At 38.1% G+C, this 21,616-nt stretch overlaps 1 protein-coding gene across 1 annotated transcript in view; it reads left to right on the top strand.

Moving 5' to 3' along the window:
* Positions 1–21,616, top strand: part of LOC136858087 (uncharacterized) — an 880,688-nt gene that overhangs the window by 783,402 nt on the left and 75,670 nt on the right. The window contains exons 4-5 of the mRNA XM_067137359.2: positions 9,526–9,793; positions 15,808–16,094. Of these exons, the coding sequence (XP_066993460.2) occupies positions 9,526–9,793; positions 15,808–16,094 (555 nt within the window). The remainder of the gene's footprint in view (positions 1–9,525; positions 9,794–15,807; positions 16,095–21,616) is intronic.

The raw sequence follows: 21,616 nt of genomic DNA on the forward strand, positions 1-21,616 counted from the left end.
TGACCACACGACACCTCGTAATCTGCAGGCTTTCGGGCTGAGCAGTGGTCGCTTGGTAGGCCATGGCCCTTCGGGGCTGTTGCGCCATGGGGTTTGCGGTTGGTAGTAATTGGGAATTCGATGAATTCTGCGCAGAAGTTAGAAATGGTGGCCATGTATCAACTTCAGCGACCTACAGCCTCTTATATACCAACCTTAGCCGATTCTGACTAAATGCTTGAGAACTTCTGGCCAAAATTATCATTGAACGATAACTACAGATACTGTAGAAAAGGTTAAAGTCTGCTACCTGAAAGTTGTACTTAGCCTGTCAAAATATATGCTCTCAAGATTGGCCTACGATTTAACAAGATGATAATTCGTAATTGAAGACCTCAGAATGAAGTGTCTCCTGCCATCTACCATCAACTCGACAAAAGTACCTGCTAAAGTGCAACGAAAGAGAAAGGAAAATCTGGAGAGAGTTTTATGCAACAGATGCTATGCTAAAGACAGACTGGAAAGAAACGAACAATGATTTACGGCACAGCGTTACGCGCTTCGCTGCCCATGGCATCCGTCATAAACAACGAAACATTTTCATGATCCAGATATCAGCTGTGTTTGTAAACTGTGCAAGAAGCATTGCGATCGATACTGCGCTAAGAGTTGTACACTGAGAATGGAATCGGGGGAGACAGGACACACACGGCTCACGTCGATTTCTCTCCTCGTGGACACCTGAATCTCCATATCAACGTTTGTACCAAGCGGAGCCTACTCCCAAACCCATACTCGCTTAGCTATCCGCTGACCCAACTATCCTGTCCGTAGTAAACGCGTCTCCACTTCAGACCTCGCAACAGCGGACACCCCCTCCTCTTCCTCTCACCACACAACTACCACTACCTCTACCTTTACGATGTCAGCCTTTACCCCCTCCCACAATCCCATCACTACAATAACGACATGCCATCCATCGCCCATTATGCTATCATCTCCTCTTCTTTCCATCCCTCCCGAGCAATCTCATCTCCAGCCACTCCCTGAAACCCCCTTGGATTCCACGCAGCAGCGCCGCCATCGCTTCCACAATGTATCCACGACAACGCCGCAGCCGCCGCCGATCTACCATCAACGCATCACACCATGTATAGCTGCGTGCTCCGCGGAGTTGATTCTGCCATCTCAGCTCGCACAATTCTTCACCAACTTCACGCAGGAGGCATCTCTGTCCGTCGAGTTTTTGAGATTCAGAATGCATCTGGCCCGACATATATGGTCCATGTCCAACTCCCGACAGATGAAGATGTTCAGCGGCTTATTAAAAACAGCGCATACATCTACAACCACCGCTACAGAGTGGAGCCTTCAATCTCCCCACCCCAACCAGTTCGACATTCCCCCAACAACACTCCTCGTCGCCCCCGGCCAGCCCCATCTTTTCAACCTAGTCTACCCCTTCCTATACCTAGTTTCCTTCCCCTTACACCTTCGACGCTAGACCTTCTCCGATACCTCATCTCTTCTCTCTGCAATCTTACTACAACCTTGCACATTCTCACCATCCATCTCCAACCTGGAACACTCGTATAAACTCCACATCGCATGTACATCTTATATAACTCTGTATCTTTTTTCAATAAGCTGAATAAAATAAACAAATAAACACTTAGGCATAGGCAACATTCCTCTCCCATCTCATTCTTCTTCACATCCTGTACCCACCTTCTTCTTCCATCATATATCCCCAACTCGCTCGCATCTCTTGGCCAGAGAGAGGGCGTAACCCTCTAGGTGGCCATCATAGAAAACCATCATAGATATTGTATGCGCACTTTTTAGTGATAGATGGACACCCTAGTGCTGAATCGGTCGACTTCGGTTATCTTCGAGATTCGTATTGGCAACCTTTGAACACAAACTAAGAATCGCTTATGATCGCTGTGCGACATCTGGCATACACTTTACGTACTAGTACTGTTGTTGTTTACACAGCAAAGTCAAACTACAGAATTCATGCTAGGAACAAGTTTCGCATCGAGAAATGTTATATAATATCATATATTGTGTGTGTGACACAGTTGTTGGCGTAAGATAATAAAGGTTTAGAAAATTCATATCGATCGATCATATTACTGATTCAATTCAGATTTCATTTCCATTCACTTGGCAGTATTACCGGAACCGGCAGTGCTCCCTCCTTACTGCTCAACCCAGTACAAAAATCTATCACTAAAAAGTGTGCGAATAATAGATAGAATGGAATCGTTGTCCGAATTTTGTACTTCTGATTAGCTTACATCTGGCATTATACCTTTTATAGGCCTATATATTCTGGCCGTTGTCTGCACTGATTAAATTATTAAAATTTCTTCCACCTACAGGACTCGAACTGTTTAACCATGGTGTCAGACGTTATAGACTGAAATATTTAACGATCATGGCCACCAGGCAAATCACATTCGTAGTGCCGTAATTGACGTATAATAACCTCCGAGTTCGCTTTTATTGACGGTCACCTCCAATATCATTTCGTACATTGAGAAATCCATATCTAGTGTGCTCCCGCCATCAAATTGAGCAAAATTCGTCATTCAGAACACCATATATTTTGGCTATATAAATGTTGACCTGAAACATTTCTTGAAAGTTTAGGAAAACATGCCCTATGATAAAACTGTGAGTAGCAGGAAAGAAAGATTTATTTCCGAGTAAAGGAATTTCATCGTCGACAAGCGGAAGTAGTAGCATCCATCTTTTGTGACGTCACAATCCCGTAAGCACCGGACTTATTGCAAATTATAAACATGTCACCTGCAACTTCCAAGGTCTTTATCAAATAAAAACCGTCGTTTGTCGGAAAAAGGATAGCAATAACATAACCTTAATATACTCTCACGACAGTCGTACGACTACTGACTTTGTAATTTGATTTCCTTCTTACTGCGAGACTGAAAGCTCTTCCATGTGCAGTTATTCAGATCTGAGTTCTGAAGTGTAATTTGTTAAAAGGATATTATGAGTTTGAGTAAAATGTAATGTTTAGTCTTTATTTGTAAAATGCAACAAACACTGAAGCTACAGTTAATTAAATAGGTTATTAACTGTCTGTGCTGCTGAATAGATCCCTCGCCTATATAATTGATCTTCATACTATTTCTCATTGGAAGTAGCCATTTCAGTAGTATAAAAATGTCTCTATTCCCTGCAATCATTGATAATATTCACACAATGTATTTCCGGAAGTTGTGATGCCATTTAATCTGAAATATCATCATGGATATTTCTGTTCAACCTGTTCAATCACTGAGCCATTTTCAACCTCAGTTGCCTTTTCATCCTAACACAATTGTTAGTTATGATACTCCTTATGGGTTTACCCAAGTTGTTGATCAGCTAGAAGTCTGTCTGCAGAGCCCTGCTGATGCTGACTGGGCTGAAACTCTTGTATATCTTTATCAGCTTATCAAGAACTTCAAGAATGAAAAACCAAGAGAAGGAGGTTTGCTAAATGAAACTATGAAGCAGATGTTGCCAAAACTATACCAGCAATGTGTGCAACAGTTACCAGATCAAACAGAGCCCTCAGTCCTGCTTCAAAAACAAATTTTGAAGATATACTTTTCTTATACAGAACATACATTATATACTAAAATTATAACTACAGAAATATTCTCTAAATGGATGGAATTAGTGTGGATTATAGTTGATCGTCCAGTTCCTGAGCATACACTTGCAGTGGCTGAAAAATATCGTGCCAGACTTCCTTGGTGGAAATGTAAGAAATGGGGCCTGCGTATAATGTTTAATATGTTTAAGAATTATGGAAGTCCAGGTAATGTTGTTAAAGAATACACAGGTTTTTCTTTGTGGTACCTGAAAACATTTTCAGCTGGAATACTACGTGTACTCTTGAAGATTCTGGATCAATACAAAAGAAAGATATATATTTCTCCACCAGTTCTTGAACTAACTCTCAATTATTTGGGAGAGGGAGTTGGGTATTTTCTTTTATGGAAGCTTTTGAAACCGCACATGCCCGATATTGTCCAAGATGTTTTATTCCCCCTTCTTTCTTATTCAAAGGAGTATGAAGAACTATGGAACACGGATCCACGTGAATATATTAAAGTGAATTTATGCAAGAAATTAAAAGCTCCTGTTGTTTCTGCAGAGAATTTATTATATGCCTGTTGCCAAAGAAGAGATGGAATGTTAGAACAGACAATGAATTTCTTGATAAATATTTTAAATTCTCCTAATATCAACCCTAGTCAAAAGGATGGAGCATTCCATATGATAGGTGTATTAGCAGATCTATTATTACTGACAAAGATGTATAGGGATCTACTGAATAACATCATATGTCGATATGTATTTCCAGAATTTTCTAGTCCATGTGGTCATTTGAAAGTAAGAGCCTGCTGGTTGCTACAGCATTGCAGCATGATCAGTTTTGCTCAAGAAGGAAATTTAGCTGAAGCAGTTCAGTTGATCATAAATTCATTACTGACCAACCAAGAACTACCTGTCAAGTTTGAAGCTTCGATAGCTTTGACAGTATTCATCAATGTTCAAGATAAAGCTAGAAAATATCTGGAGCCTTATGTTAATCGTATCATTCTGAAATTGCTGGATATTATTTGTGTGGGAAAAATTGATGTGACTAATATGCTCTATGATATAATGCATATGTACAAGGATCAACTTGTACCTTATGGTGTAGAGATGTGTCAGTATCTGGCTATGAAATTTTGTCAAGGTTGCAATTCAAATGCTATTTCCAAATGTATACTTAAAACATTTGAAACTCAGTTGACTGTAATGAAAAATTACCCTGCAATCCTTACTCAAATACAACCAATTGTGCTTAATGTCATAGGAAATATCTTCACAAGGAATAATTCTGACTTCTATAAGCTTGCCCTATGTCTTGTTGACAATTTAACTTACAAAACTGTACCGTCATCAATGTGGAAAGTCTTAGAGCATATCTATCAACTTTTCCAGAAAGATGGATTAGTTTATTTTCCATATATGATGCCAGTTCTCTACAATTATATTACAGTAGATACCAATGCTTTCTTGTCCAATGAAAACCACATGCTTGCAGTATTCAATATTTGCAAGTCAGTTCTGACTGGAGATACTGAAGAAGAACTTGAATGCCATGCTGCAAAATTCCTGGAAGTTATCATTCTTCAATGTACAGGGCATATAGATCACTGCATTCTTTCCTTTGTTGAACTTGCACTTCAACGATTGATGCGCCCAGTTAAAAAAATTGAATTGCGAACAATGTGCTTACAGGTAGTGATTGCAGCATTGTATTACAACACAAAATTATTATTCAATACATTAGAATTACTACAGTTGGCAGCAGTTGATTTCTTCCAACAGTGGATTGATGATGTATGCTATTTTTCAAGTCTACATGATTGTAAGATGTGTGTGTTGGGATTCTGCTCACTACTAAATGTTGCTGAGCAGTACACTCACATACTTGAAACTGTCATCCCCCAGATTGTTCCATCTCTTGTCGTGCTGTATGACAAAATGAAACAGATTCATGAGTGTAAAGCTTTAGAAGAGAAGGAAGATGGAAGTGATAAAGAGAAAGTTGAAGTTGATCCAGAATTTATTTCAAATAGTGAGGGAGACCTAGGTGAGATCCGACTTTTACTTCATAGGCTAGATAAAGCTGAAAAGGTAAGAGATCGTTTGAAGCAAAGACTTTTCAGCAAGAAACCTGATGAAGAGAGAAGTGAGTTCCTGAGGAAACATGATATTGAGAGCTACAAGACAAATATTGATGAAACCAATTGTGCTGTCGATGCATGCATTGTATTCAGTGACATATTTCAAAATATTCGATATCACAATTCTAATTTCTATGCAATGCTTACAAATAACTTAACTATGAAAGAATGGCAGACATTACACGAAGTACTCATGGTGGCTGATATAAGACTTAGAGCGACAGAGAGTAAATAAATGCAAGAAAAGTTTATTTCACTTTTAGCTGTGAAATACAATGCAAGAAGGGAGAGGTGATAAGAAACATGACAAGCAAGCATGAGAATATGATTCAGTGAAGATCTGCAGAAACCAATGGTGACAAAGAAAGCAGTATTTATATTCTGCTAAAACTAAAAATATGACAAATTACCAAACTCAAGGATGAATTTTAATTTATTTTGTTTGATGTGCCTTCAAAAAAATTTAGATAAACATTACATTATATCCAAAACTCTGCATATTGCTAAACTATACAAATGTGTGATTTTTGTTCCTTGTATTCCTTGATATGTTATTTGCATTATTAAAGTCAAAATACATGTATTTTTTTTATTATTCTTCAATAAATGTTGTTTTATAGATACATTTTGTAAGCTCATTGGCTCTTAATATAGGCAATGTACGAAAGTTTGTTAGAAGTTATAACATTCAATGTTGCCTAGTTAGAGTTTAAAATTATTACTTGGGGTTTTTAGTTTGTCAGCATGCTTTAACGTTCCAAATTAATTTGGGTTAGTGTTCAAATTGAATAAAAGTAAAGGTAATTGATTAAGAAACTGGGATAAACTAAATTGAAGGTTATAAAAGGATTAATTACATTTAAAAAAATAAAGAATAATGCGTATCCTCCAACGTCGTTCTTTTCCAGGTGCTCATAACTTTTGTATTTCATTTAATTTTGTCTTTAACACCATTGTATATCTTCACTTTTGGTTTCTATCAATTACTTATAGGGCCAATGACCTTAGATGTTAGGCCCCTTTAAACAACAAGCATCATCATCAATTACTTATAAAATCACTTTCCATTTTTGCTATATTTCTAATGGATGATTTTATTATTGTTGAATTTAATAACGTGGCCAAATTGGTTGGAATGATGGATGGTCTGAAAAGCTCAATAGTGGTATATTATTTTAAATCCAGTATGTGTATTGTATTAATTCCAATCATTTCTGTGGAACTGAATACCATATTTTATCTTACTGTGTGATCTTAATGCCCTCCTAAATTACAACCATATTAGGTACATATTGGTATTCCAATAGCTGAAATTCTTGTGTTAAAAGCATTTGAAATAACTATTATTTTCACATTGATTGATTGATTGATTGATTGATTGATTGATTGATTGATTGATTGATTGATTGAACTTGGTATAATATTAGAGGTGGGTTTAGTATGAACAGAGAAAAACACAAATATTTCTTTTGTACCTTAACTCCTCTCTATGGAACTGTAAGCAAATGATTATAAAGTATTAAACATCTGAAAAATGCATGCATTGAAAATATTCAAAGCCATTAAGACAAATATTTCTGCAATATTATCATGCAGACTAATATAAAACACTGCTATAAAGAGGATTTTAAAGACATCACTATAAATGTTATGAAGGCAATATGCAAGCACCAAATTAAACTGGGTGAGAATGAAAATATGAGGAGCAAGACAGTCTTAATATCATGATGTCTTGAAACCTTGTCATTCAGTCTTGTCCATAATTGCTGGGATGTATGGAGGGAATGACTTTCTCTCACATGTCTCTTCCTATTTCCCCTCAGATCATGAAGGAGATTCTACAGTCCTCTTGATTAACCTAAAAGAAATACCCCAGCAGTTATGTGTAAAGTTGTGTACTGAATTCCCTGTTCATGAGGGAAAGTTTATATTGAGACCACCAAATATATCTTTAATACCCAGGCTGAAGGAACATAAGTCTCACTGTTTTCTCAGCTGGCCTGAAGACTCTGCAGTAGCAGAGCACACCCTCTGTTTCTTCAATCATCAAATGAAATTTTAGGAAACCATGGTTCTGGCTACTATCTGGCAGTATCATGCGCACCTCTACCAAGAGAGATAACAAAACATGACAACTGTTTCAACAGGAGAGAAGAGGGGCTACAGATAGCAGAATTTGGCAACTGTTCCTCACTATTAGACGACAGAAGAGTTGTTGCTCTCAATCACACTGTTCAACTGACCCAAATGGTATTAGATTTCCAAGGGCTAAGGTGTTTATCATTTGCATTCCCTTCGTGGCCTTTACTGTCTTTTGCAGATACCTTCATTTTTCCCTCTAATTAATGTTAAGAGAGGTTGATTGCCAAATTGTATTTCCTCTTAAAGCAATAATTACCACCACCCAGCCTGTATCATTTTGTAATGACAAGTACCTCTGAATAGTAATTGAAGCGTCATCATATTTATAAGGTCAACATGGCCTAACGTTGTGGAAGAAGATCAAAACTAGTCAGTTGATTTCGGGTGTAAAATCTTGTACCAGTACAAAACTCATTACCGTGAACTGAGTGTGTTTTGCTTTGATGTGATAATACATATTATATTTTTATATTTTGTTTTCCTGAAGTTATTATTTTTTAAAATTATTTTCCTTTTTAATTACCGGTGAATACCATTTTAAAATGACCTTTTTCTCTTTTATAAACTACTCACTCAAGCACCATTTCTTGCCTTTAATAATTGTGAGTCTGCTCTCCTGTTCATCCTTATTCCTTTTCTATTGAAGAACCCCCAAGATATGTAAAGTACAGATTATTAAAAGACATAAATTGTCGAACAAAGTCTATACCTGTTAATATTATATTACTAGATCACCCTGTGCAATTCTTGTATTCAAGGAAATAAATCTTAACTCGCTATAACTGTTACAAAGGCAGAATGCAGGCACTAAATGAATCTGGATGTTTTTAAAATGATACAGAGGAGCAAGATGGTCTTGATATTGTGACACATTTATTTCTAGTTTGTTAACTGTAACATTTACACAGAAGGCTTTTGCACACCTAATATACCTGAATCTGACAAAGTGGGATGCATATTCGTGGTCTACAACAATAAAGTGCTTTCAGTCCAGTATAGATTGTTAACCAGATGCTCAATATTTCAAGCCGAGCTATGGGCTATCAAATCTGCTGTGGATTGGTGTGAACACAACAGAAGTGCTCGGATAATAAGTGACTCATACGCCACATTGAAGTCAATCAACGACATGCACAGTATCAACTATAAGATCTACAGTACAGCAGTGCCTACATGTCTGTCTTTCCAGAATCCACAGATACATTGATTCTTCTGGAAATGGAAAGGCAGATATCATTGTAAAAGCATGTTTGGAAGGACAAGATATGATCTTGAGTGTTATTTGAATAATTGTAATCTGCAACTCTCAAAGCCATTATACCAGCTATTCAGAAAATCCTGTTGCTGCAAACAGTTCCTAAAATTCATTCATCACATCTTCAGTAATTTAGTTTCCTAATTTATGTCAAGGACCAATAAGTAATTAATTAACTGATTATAAACTATAACCCTAATATACATATTACTGTAAAATAGGATTCCAACTATTAGGATATTCAATAAATTCTCTAATCTCTAAAAACAGTTTCATTATAATTGAAGGTATTCTCAGATCTCTGTTATAACATTAATCAAAGTGCAGTAGGTAATTTTAGTTTCTTAGATGCTTCTGACTAATTTGTGGGTTTATCTTATTTTCCAGCCCCCAGAGAACGAGCTGCAGAAGGTGGGGGCGGGGGAGAGGGTCATGTCTGAGCACCAACTCCGTGTACAGCGCTCTCTCCAGAAACTGAATGTACCTGACTGGTACAAAAACTCTAATGTGGCCCGTGGGCCTGAGGGCTTCCTTCTCAAGCGTCACAGTGATGCTTCACAGCATGGGCATCAGGGCTGGCCAGGCCTCAGTTCAAAGACCACTTCCCTCTCTAGCTTGGGTTCATCGCAATCTGCTGCTGCTCGAAGTCCCACCAGTAAGTAACAAATTAATATCTATTTCAGAATTAAATATATAATAATTTTGGCTTTTCAGTCAGTCAGTCAGTCAGTCAGTCAGTCAGTCAGTCAGTCAGTCAGTCAGTCAGTCAGTCAGTCAGTCAGTCAGTATATGATAAGAATTCTGCATTCATTTGGATTTGTAACCAAATTAATTAAATGTGATACAATCTGTTAGATAGAAATAAAACATAAAATTAACAAAGGCAATTGTTTAACTTATACATAACTAAAATGGAAGTCTCAAAAGAGTGTGGGAGATAAAATAAATGACACAGAACTGCTAAGTGCAGAGGAGAGAAATATTAGATGATATACCGTACAATCCTATGTTAAGTGGATATGAGAGGTTACATGTTTCAGTTGTCAAACATTCACCTTCAGACCTAGGAAAGCAATTCTAATAAAAGCTATAAATAGCTTACTAAATTATTATTCCTGACCTGTAACAAGAACTCAGTGAAGCATGTTTGTTAGTCAGTAACATTTCCTGTGATTTTCAAATCTCCTCATTTAACTCATTGGTTTTTCTTCATAATGAATTTTCTTAAAAAATGCACCCATATTTTTGCATGTTCCCTTGAAATTGATGTTCTTCTTCTTATCCTCATTACTTTGGGTTGGCACTGTAGTAAAATCCCAGTTTTACGGCCAGATGCCTTTCCTGACATTAACCCTATGTGGAGGGATGTATTCATTATTACTTGTTTCTGTGGCTGTTGATTGTTAATAGTGTGAAATTTTTTGTGTAAATGAAAATGTGTATCAAGATGAACACGAACACCCAACCCCTGAGGAAGAGGAATTGATCATCTGCAGTTAAAATCCCTGACCCAGTCGGAAATCAAATCCAGTATGCTGACCATTTTGCCAAGGTGTTGGATAAATTAACTGGTTGGTCCTGAGACACATTTACTCATGTAAAAGGAGCCTCAAACCCATCCTCCTATCTAATGGAAATGGACATGAAGATGTCTTCATAGTTGTACATATTCCCAAGATTTGGTAATATAGCTGCAAAGATTTCATGGAGGTCCAGGGAGATTTTCAAGAAACTTCTCTGTTTTGACACCAGTATCAAGTCATGGCTAGAGCTAGAAATTATTTTTCTCCCCTTCAAATTTCAACCCAAAATCTATTGCTGATTCCTTTTAGAGACCAAGATCTTTTACCAAGTCTTTTAGTTCTTCTTGAATAAAGCACTTCCAGTTTTCTTTCTTCTATGACCAAATATATGATACTAACTCATGTACCCGTGCTTTGCTGTGGAATTCTATATTGTATATGGAATGAAGTTCTGCATCAGGAATCTCAGTGCTTATGACATTGTCAATTTGGCCAGGCACGATTCTGTCTTGAAGCCACAATAACATGTGGCTGTGAGGCAAACCACGCTTCTGCCACTCAACAGTGTACAATTAACACCTAGTTAGCCCAAAAATAGATCCTTTAGTCAAGAGGTGGATCATCTTCTTTACTGGGTTATATAAAAAAACCGAGCAGTAATGTCATGTCTGTTTTGGGGCTTTTATCTGACATTTAATACCTCTTGTATCTTGGTCCACTTGGGTTATATGTAAATGTGATGAATATACAAGCTGCTTTACGTTGCAATGACACAGATAGGTCTTATGGCGATGATGGGATAGAAAAGGGCTAGAAGTGGGAAGGAAGCAGCTATGGTCTTAATTGAAAATGGGAAACCATGGAAAACCATCTTCAGGGTGTCGACAGTGAGGTTCGAACCCACTATCTCCCGAATGCAAACTCACAGCTGCGCGCCCCTAACTGTTTAATGATGGAACTTTCAAACTAGTTTTCAGAGGGAGAATTTAGATCATCATCAGGCTCAACAGAAAGACACTTATCTTTAGTAAGAGGATGATAATCAATGAAAGGAAATTGTCACTTTTGTCAGTGGCAGAGCACTGGACAAAAAATAATTTACAGGGATGATTACTTCAAGTGATGTAAGAACAAGGCTAGTGATAGCAGGTGGTTGTTGATGAGGAGGGTCACACTGAGGTATGAGTGGTTCAAAATGTGATGACTTCATGGGACCAGAACACTTTGAACATAGTATGGCCCTTTCCTCAACTGGCTCTTCAGGCTGTATTATCATGGCACCTTCATGATACACCACCAGATAATAAGGGTGTATTTCAACAGCACCCAGAATTTCGCAGTGGGTGGCGTATGGGGTGAGTAGGGACATGTAAGCCTGGTGCTCAACCATATTTCTGTACATGTTTCCACACAGCATCATAGCAAACACTTGAAACCATTGCCAGGTGTTACAAATGTGCTGTAAGACTAACTCGCACCTGAGGCGCCAGCGAGTCAGTGCCGTACATTAAGTAAGATAGCGAATAGAAAAATAGGACCTGTCTCTCTTCGTAGGTACGACATGGTGAGGTACCATTACACCACCAATAGCAATGAGCTTCATGGCAAACAAATCCTGTTTTGGAAAAGAAAAGGAAAATAGTCAGCTATGAGAAACAGGAATTACAGTATACAGGAGCCGTAGGTAAACAAAAAGGAAAACCTAGCAGAACAACTATAGCATTGTGAACAAAATGAGTCTGAAAAGGTGGAAAGTATTAAGAGTAACAGGAAAGAAGAAGAAAAGATAAGATGATGTGTATGACAAATAAACTTCAATGAGATGTATGAAGAAGTATGAAGTTTTATGATAGAACGCAGAAGCACATTTGATCGTACTACTGTAAATGAGACCCCTGCACGGAGAAGCTCATCTGTGCTTTTCTAAGTATAGATGATAGATATGAAAAAAAGAAAACAAGAAAATAATCAGGTATGAGTAACAGGAACTACAGTATACAGGAGCTCTAGCAAAGCCTGGTAGAACAATTATAGCTTTGTGATCAAAATGAGTCCAAAAAGGTGGACATTATTAATAAAACATATATATAAAAGAAAAGAAAATGTGTATGGCAACTAAAAGTTTGGTGAACAGTATAAAGCTGTCTGATAGAATGCAGAAACATGTCTGGTCATATTGCTGTAAATGAGATAGCAGTATGCAGAAGCATGTCTGATTGTATTGCTGTAAATGAGACAACTGACAGTGAGCACAATGACATTCTCTCACAGAATAATATCTTCTTCTCGCAATCTTTCTGCATTTCTTACGCAATCTGCCCAAGCAGAAGTTGTAATAGTTCCGATCGCCTCGTTCATGAGTTTGTCAGTGTGTGCTCTCCAGCACTTTAACTGTAGAACGGTGACAGTGTGGTGCCAATATCTTGAAAATGGTTGGTTGGCCTTAAAACGTGGTTTTCCGTGTCCTGATGAGACACACCAAGATTTGTTCCTCGCGTCGTAAGATCAATGAGCTTTATCTCGTCCTTGTACGACAAATTTGATTTTCAATATTAGTCTATGCTATTGTGGCAAAGGGCCTAAATGTAGGGCAGAAGCTGAATTTTGAAAAATTTCTTCATAGTGCACCTCTCGGACAAAAGATGAACCTACGTTCCTAACTTCAGCTTTCTAGGTTTTTTGTATTTGGAGATTTCATAATCAGTGAGTAGTATTTGGCTTTTATGTACTGTACTGTATATACAATATTGATTTCATCACTACGGGCATTGCATACTGATGAATCAAAAGATAACAGTGAAGATTTTAAAACATGGCTTAGGTATAGGAATGTTGGGATCATATATTAGGTATAAATAGTATAGGCCAGATTCAATATTTGGGTAAACAATTACTTTCATAATTTTTCTCTAATATCCCTCATGTCTATATGGTTTTACAAGCAGCAAAGTAACAATCATTTATGTGATTCTTCAATTTCCCCCTACCATTGGAATATCATTTTCTCAAAGATAATACGTACTTCATATTTGGAATCAGCATGTTAGAATCATTACCAAAACACTCAGCCTGGTGTAAACATCCTAGAAATGCATTGAATTCCATCCTTTTATTAGACAGTGCTAAAAATACACATACTTTTAAAATGGTAAAGTGTGGACTTAGTCACCTGAAGGGGTGAATGGCTCTTAAGACTTTGAGGCTGAGCGTACCCTTAAATCCCCAAATTAGTTTTCTTCTGCCATTATTGGTTTGTTTCAGTTGATATTTCAAATATTATTTGAACTCAAGGCTGCCTAGCATATGTCTCTGCTGAGAACCAATAGCTATTTACCTGTACTCAACCCACTGCGCACACAAGCAGTAGTGACTACATATAAATATGTGCATTTAGGCATGCCCAAGAAGCTGCTAGTTGTCGTAGTGGGAGAAACCCACAACACTGGTTGTCCACTGAGCCAGCTGTAAATAACTACTGGTACTGCAATCTAGGGGTGTTTGGGAGAACTAAAATGGTTCGGTATATAATGAAACATAAGGGTACAGGGTTGTAAACGATGTTTAATACAATATAATATGGTTTTCTGACATGTAAAATTATTGAACATATGACATAAAATTGAACACAACCTAGACACCTGCAAACATTTTAATTTAAGATAGTAGTCACATCGGATGTTACTTTAAAATACATAAGTTAATTTGTAGAATGAATCCACCAATTCCATAAACTGTAGCTTCTGAAAGCCCTGGAATCTGGTTTCTATGTTCACTACTATAGTGTCAACTATTTTGAATGCAAGCCTTCCCATTTTCTGTGTTCTTGCTTCATTTAGAGTAATTTTATGTTCGTCTGCAGAATTTAGATCTTTCTCTAGGCAGGCAAGAAATACTTCTTCACATCTTCGTTTTTCAGCAGCCTTGGTGCAAGTTTCCATTTTCAATTTCATACTTGCATGGCTTTGCTTTGCAGAATGTCAAACAGTATAACTGTATGCTGAAAAATCAAATGATAAAGCTGCAGCAGAAAAAATGGATGGAAGAATAGGGAAGGGCTGGAAATGGGAAAGTAGTGGCTGAGGCTTTAAATGAGATACAACCCAGCATTTGCCTTGTGTGAAAATGGGAAAACATGGAAAACCATCTTCAGGACTACCGACTGTGGGATTCATACCCACCATCGGGCTCAAACCGTCAATTGGGGAATCCTTCAATAATGTGTGATTATTTTCTGATCCTAAAATATGGCTTGTTTAACTTCAAACTATTTCCTAGTAATAAAATGTACTTTTTAAGGATGCACTAATGTACTTATGTACACATGTATGGAGTTGTGAATATTTCTTTTTATTAATTTGAAATAACATTTCTGCTCTTTATTAATGTGTACGTGAAAAATACAATTTAGTTTAAGTTTTTCCATACCTGGTATGAGTAACCGTATGTGCATCTTGAAGGCAAGAAGGAGGTTCCAATCTCTGATGGGTTAAGGGGCACAACCTATCCAGTGGAATAAGGCTGTGATTTTTGAGGAATTGAGCACGTTTAATACTTTCAAGATTTATAAAACCTCAGCCTACCTTACAAATATATCACGCTTCACCACTGGTCACCCATGATTTAAATGGTGTACAAACCATTATCAGACAACTGGGTATAGAGGAAATGTTAAATGAGCATGGTGATGGTAACAGACTCTCATTAAATATGAGGTTATTTTGTTGTCTTTCAGCTATTTTAATTTATTTTTCTTATCTGACAATGCCAATCAATTCATCTAGTTAGTTTAGTTGCTTTTGGGTCACGTGTTAGTTTCATCAATGAATAGATCTTGTACAGCGTAGTACAGCGAAGTGAATTATGAGGAAGATTGCCAGAGGCATACTCGAGGAGCTACTTGAGCTACCCTTCTCATATTATTTGATTATTTGCCATAATGCCCAAAAATATTTTGGTTAAAGCTCTCCAATGACTACTTCCTGCTCCATAGTAAAGTATATTATAATATTATAGTGGTAGTTGCTGTTTAGAATTCACTAAATAATGCCTTTTTTTTTTCAATGTATATTGTTTGAAACTCTTTTAGATGTATTGGTACACAATTTTTAATGTTTACTCTAGTTACTGAATATTTTTCATTCAACAGGCCATCTTCTGAGCCCAAGTCCTACACCGCATGTCTTCACACGCTGGAGCACAAGTCGTCTGAACAGCAGTGCCACCTCAGCTAGTACATCTCCATGTGGTTCAACTCGGTCCTCATTCAACTATAGACAGCCTTATCTAGGATGGCGTTCCCAGGAGCGACTATCTCGACCACGCACTCCCGCTGAACGTCTAGCTGCTGGTCTTCTTCCGGTCAGCCCATCTTCACCCCAGCCGCCTGAATCAGAAGTTCATAAGCCTGCTGAAGAAGACGACGATATTCAGGAGGTAATAAATTCATTTACCTTTTTTTCATTTACCTAGGAACTTAGGAACCAAAAACAGAAAGTTATGTATAGAAGGATTCAAAGTAGGGATGAAACACATATTGAGACAGACACAAAGATAGGCCATTGTGGGAAGAGGGAGTAGCAGAAAGAAGAGACTTGGACAAACACAAAAAAATGAAAGTACAAGGACAATCTCTACACATTCGTACACTCCCATTTGGACATAGATGGGTTTTCTCCACATTATCATCAGTTCTTCTTAGATCAGCAAGTGCTTCTCGGCTTCATTTGGAGGGTGGATGTAGATACTGATCTAGGGACCATCTTCAAAGCAGAATGCTCATAATAGACCAACAGGTCTAGTTTCTTATAACATTTTCTTCTCTATAAAATTAGGAAAAATTGAACTCTATCATTTTATTCATCTGTCCTTCATTCCAAGAATCTCTTTTGTAAGAAATTCTAGCCTTTCCAGTAACTTGCATGTATTTTTCATAATGCCAATTTTTCTGTACAAATCCTATCCAATAATTAATTTCACTTTTAATTTTTTGGAGGTAATTGACTTGAAAGTAATAATGATAGTGGCTGTTACTAATAAGATGGAACAAGAGCTGGAGATAATCATAACGGAGAAAGGAAGGCAAAGTTGAAAATTAATGTATTTGGTAAAGATGTGCTCAGGAACCAACCTAGATGACCAGGCCATGTTGTGACCATTTAAAATACTGTATAACCTAAAATATACACTAGGCGCCAGAAAGATAGACTAAAAATAAAAGTCACAAATGAGGTTAGGGATAAACATGGGCCCCAAGGTTGCAGGTCGCATTGTGCACATACTGAAATTTGCAGATGATCAGGCAATACTAGCAGGTAGACCTAGAACCCTCAAATGGATGATACTATGCATATGCAAAGTGTCTGAAAAATATGGCATGAAAATCAATATAAGTTCACAGTTATGTCAGTAAGTAAATCACAGAAAGATGTCAACATTTCCATTCTTAGCTTGGCACTCAGACAGGTATCTTCCTTTAAATACTTGGGAATAATAACATCTGAGGATGGCTACTGTCACCTGGACATCAAGATGTGGCCTGTAGAGCAGTGTTCTACAAATACCATAAAATGCCGACTAACAGTGCTCAGGAAACGATTTGTTAAGACATTTGTTTGGTCAGTGGGGTTTCACTGTGGAGGAACGTGGACACTAAATGCCAGCTTGACTAGTCATATTCAGGCACTTGAAATGTGGTATTGGAGGTGCCTGGAAAGATCGAATCACAAATGTGGAGGTACTCAATCGAGTTGGTGAAGGAAGAGTACTGCTTGGGCAACTTTCATGAAAGATTATTTGCCTGGATTGGGCACATACTGCTTCACAGAGGCTTTCTACAAGACATAATGGAAGGAAGACTGGAGGGCAAGAAACAAAGAGGAAAGCCATCGCACACTTTCATCGACCAGCTGAAGCAAGAAGTGGGAGTTCGCACTTTTGGGCAATTAAAAGAGAAGGCCCACTGCCGTGAGAAATGGAGAGCTGTTATTAGAGGAGCAAACCAGCCACATGGCTGATACATTATGAATATGAATGAAATGAGGTTATGATATCCTGGGTACTAGTAGTGTCTGAAGCTTCAGAAATCCAATTATGATGGCAAGCCTTGCCTTTGAGGATAGGTAAACTGGCAAATCAAGACACTGATATATGAAGTCTACCATTCATAAAAACACATTAAAACAAAATCATAAAACCTTTCCTTCTTCAGCTTATTGCAGTTATATGTGGAGTCACCGAGGCTCATTTTAGTTTTGGCCAGGGATTTAAGGCCAAATGCCCTTCCTGATGCCATGTGATTTTTGAGATAACAATCTTAACCCAGAATTGACCAGCATTTGAATGAGGGGTGGGAAGCCAGCAGCAAAGCCATTGAGTTAATCAGGCACTGCAGTAAAGTTAGTGTTGAGGTTATATGTAAATTTATGTGCACTTCCATTCTAATGATACCCAACTAAACTTATAGTTTGACTCACTGGCCACTGTTAATTGTTGTTCTGCAATTCAGCGATTTTGTTATTGGAAATATTGAATTTAAGTTTCAACATTCAATTAGTATCATATGTATTGCTTTGAATCTAAGCGCATTGGTTATCTTAAGCACATGCTACATTTTATAGCTACTTCCTCGTACCATACTAGCCATTTGTTATTCTTGCCTTTAAAGACCTTGTCGAATAACTTACTCAGGGATTCCCAGATAGTAAGGAAGTAGGTCATTGCCCAACAGTTGATGTGGCTATCTGGTTCTTCATTATGTCATCATGCAAGAAGATGAACTTTGAGAGGATGAAGACTCCATAAGACTAGCAAACTCAAGACCACTAGTCACTTGAAGAATGATGACTCGCTAACATCCCCTTGACGTTAGGAATCAAAATAATATCATGATCCATTAGCATTCCATGCCAGCTGCACGACTGGAATAATCTGGTACACTACTAGAGTCTTAGCTTCTTATATATTTTACAACCCAAGCCGTGCCAACACAGTTTCCCCAAGTCCGACTCGTTGGCTGAATGGTCAGCATACTGGCCTTCGGTTCAGAGGGTCCCGGGTTCGATTCCCGGCCGGGTCGGGGATTGTAACCACCATTGGTTAATTCCAATGGCCCAGGGGTTGGGTGTTTGTGCTGTCCCCAACATCCCTGCAACTCTGCACACCACACATAACACTATCCTCCACCACAATAACATGCAGTTACTTAGACATGGCAGATGCCGCCCACCCTCATCGGAGGGTCTGCCTTACAAGGGCTGCACTCGGCTAGAAATAGCCATTCGAAATTAAAAACAGTTTCCCAAGAAGTCAACCCAAGCTGAGCTTAGCTAATACCACAACAGTTTCACAAAGTCAAGCTATATCTGACACAGATTTACATACACAACATTTCCTGTCTTCTTATCACACCTCAAGCTACAGTACATCACCCTCAATGTCACTACCTACAACATTACAATATACCAGGTGAATGCATAAGTTTTTACCAGTTTTTGTGGTAAAGAAAACAAGTAATTTTCATGGGAAATTCATTTTTTGTTTAAACAAAATATTGGCCATCAGCTTCTACACACTTCGCCCATCTTTCAGGTAAGTTATGAATACCATGCCAGAAAAACTGCTTGTATTTTGCAGCAAACCATTCATTGAGCCATTTTCCAACTTCCTCGAAATTGCTGAAGTGCTGCTCTGCGAGCACATGCCTCACTGATGCGAAGATGTGACAATCAGATGGTGCCAGGTCGGGGAAGTACGGCGGATGCGGAAGGATGCCCCATCCTCGCGATTTCAAGGTGTCTTTAACTGATTTTGCTGTGTGAGACGGCGCATTGTCGTGTAAAAAAATCACTTTGCCACGTCTTCTGGCACATTCTGGTCATCTTTCGAACAATGAAATTAAACATTTGTTGGCGATAGCGTTGTGCATTAACGGTTTTGCCTGCAATTGCTTGTCTTCACACTTTTGTGGTCTACCAGAGTGCGCACTGTCTTTCACATTGAAATCACCACATTCAAATTGTCGAAACCATGTCTCACATGTTCTAATCGAAGGAACGTGTTCACCATATGTTTCTACCGGCAAACAATGACTTTCCACAACCTTTATCTTTTGATTAAATAAGAAAAGCAATGCGTGCCACAAATGTTCCTTTTCAGGCACAAATATTGACATGATCAATGAACGATACAACACAGACGCTAGTGTTTGGCGGATTCAACTTGTGTGTGTTGGTCGGTTAATGTCAGCCAAACAAACTGATGTATGTGTCAAATTCATGCGCTGCGTACTATTCGCTGGCGCCATCTCTTAGTGAAACCAGAAAAGACTTATGCATACACCTGGTAAATGTTATAAATAACTTCTACATAGGAGTGATGATATTAAATAAAACTAGGCATAATAAAAATAATACATGGTAATGATTGATACCATATATCAGGTCATAACAATGTGAAGTTAATCTCCAAGAGTAATGAACTCAGAAAGATCTTATCACACTGGATAGGACAACAACATTTTTTGTATGGTAAAAAAAAAAATGCTGTAAAAGAGAATAAAAGAAAGTAACCCCTAATTCAACTAATGAAGGTTAGAATATGTGTTATCCTGTTTAACATTATTAACATCTATAACCAAACACAAAAATAAAAAAATGGAGAATGTGGTTGTAAACAGTTTTTAGGCTTAATTGTAATGTTTAATGTAGTAATTGTCAAACTAATTGTGTGTGTATGTGTGTCTCATTGCTTCCACTTTCTTGTGCCAGGCTCCTCACTTTCATCTATCCTATTCAACCTCCCTTGGTCAACTATTGTTCTTTTCTGACCCTGACACTATGAGAGCATTCAAGGGCTAGGGAGTCTTTCATTTGCATGCTCTTCATGGCCCTTGCCTTTCTTTGGCCGATATCTTCATTTTTCGAAGTGTCTGATTCCTTCAATTTTCTCTCTCTGATTAGTGTTATTAGGTTGCCTAGCAGTACCAGGAATCAAACCAGGGCCTCTGAGGATGTCAGTTAATACTGTTAAGTGTTACATTACAGGGGTAAACAAGACAGGTGATGAACAAAATCAAATACAAAAAGTTAGGATCATGTATGCGTACCATACGGCATAAAGGATAAATACAGTACTCCAAGGCAGTAAACACACTGTACTCTGCTCAGATATTCTGACTACTGAACTCCAACACTGACTGTTAGAACACGCACCTAACGCTCAACACTACAACCGCTCCTTGTTTATGGTGGCCTTGTATTTATATCTTGACGATGGAGTACTAGAAAATTCAGGACTTTGCTAAAGACAAAACATTCCCGTTTCATGTTCCGCAAGGTACAGGTGGAAACCAGACAAAGAGAACAGTACAGAGAGAGGCCGGCCATGCTCTCGGGCTGTGGGCTCCCAGTTGACTCACTAGCCCCTTCCAGGAAATACCGAAGGGGACTATGACACGGCTGTTACGTAACAATATATTGTTCATTTCAAAATGCACTGGAAAATTCCATTGAAGATATACAAACTGCCTCCAGCCACCTTTGAGGAAGTCTCATATTCATCTTTATCCCATCTCAGTGGCTCGGTTGAGGCACGCTGTACTGAGGCAACTACTAGGTGTCAGTTATTGCTAACCTCTATTAACTTCCAGAATACATTATAACCAAAATTTTGGGTAACAAGTCCAGTAATTTTAAGTAATGGAAAGGGAACAAACAAACTTGTGTCCTTATCCCGAGGTGGTGCGGCTCTTTTCTAGCACATCGCCAAATGGAGGTGAGCTTTATGTACCTTTTTATCCACAAAGCAGCCCTCCTGCCAATTTTAAATTTCTAGAAGTACCAGGAATCAAACTAGGGCCTCTGAGGATGGCACTTAATACTGTTAAGCGTTACATTACGGAGGTGAACAAGGCAGGTGATGAACAAAATCAAATACAAAAAGCTAGGATCATGTATGCA

Source organism: Anabrus simplex, chromosome 1, assembly GCF_040414725.1.
Source record: "Anabrus simplex isolate iqAnaSimp1 chromosome 1, ASM4041472v1, whole genome shotgun sequence".
NCBI classification, from domain to species: domain Eukaryota; kingdom Metazoa; phylum Arthropoda; class Insecta; order Orthoptera; family Tettigoniidae; genus Anabrus; species Anabrus simplex.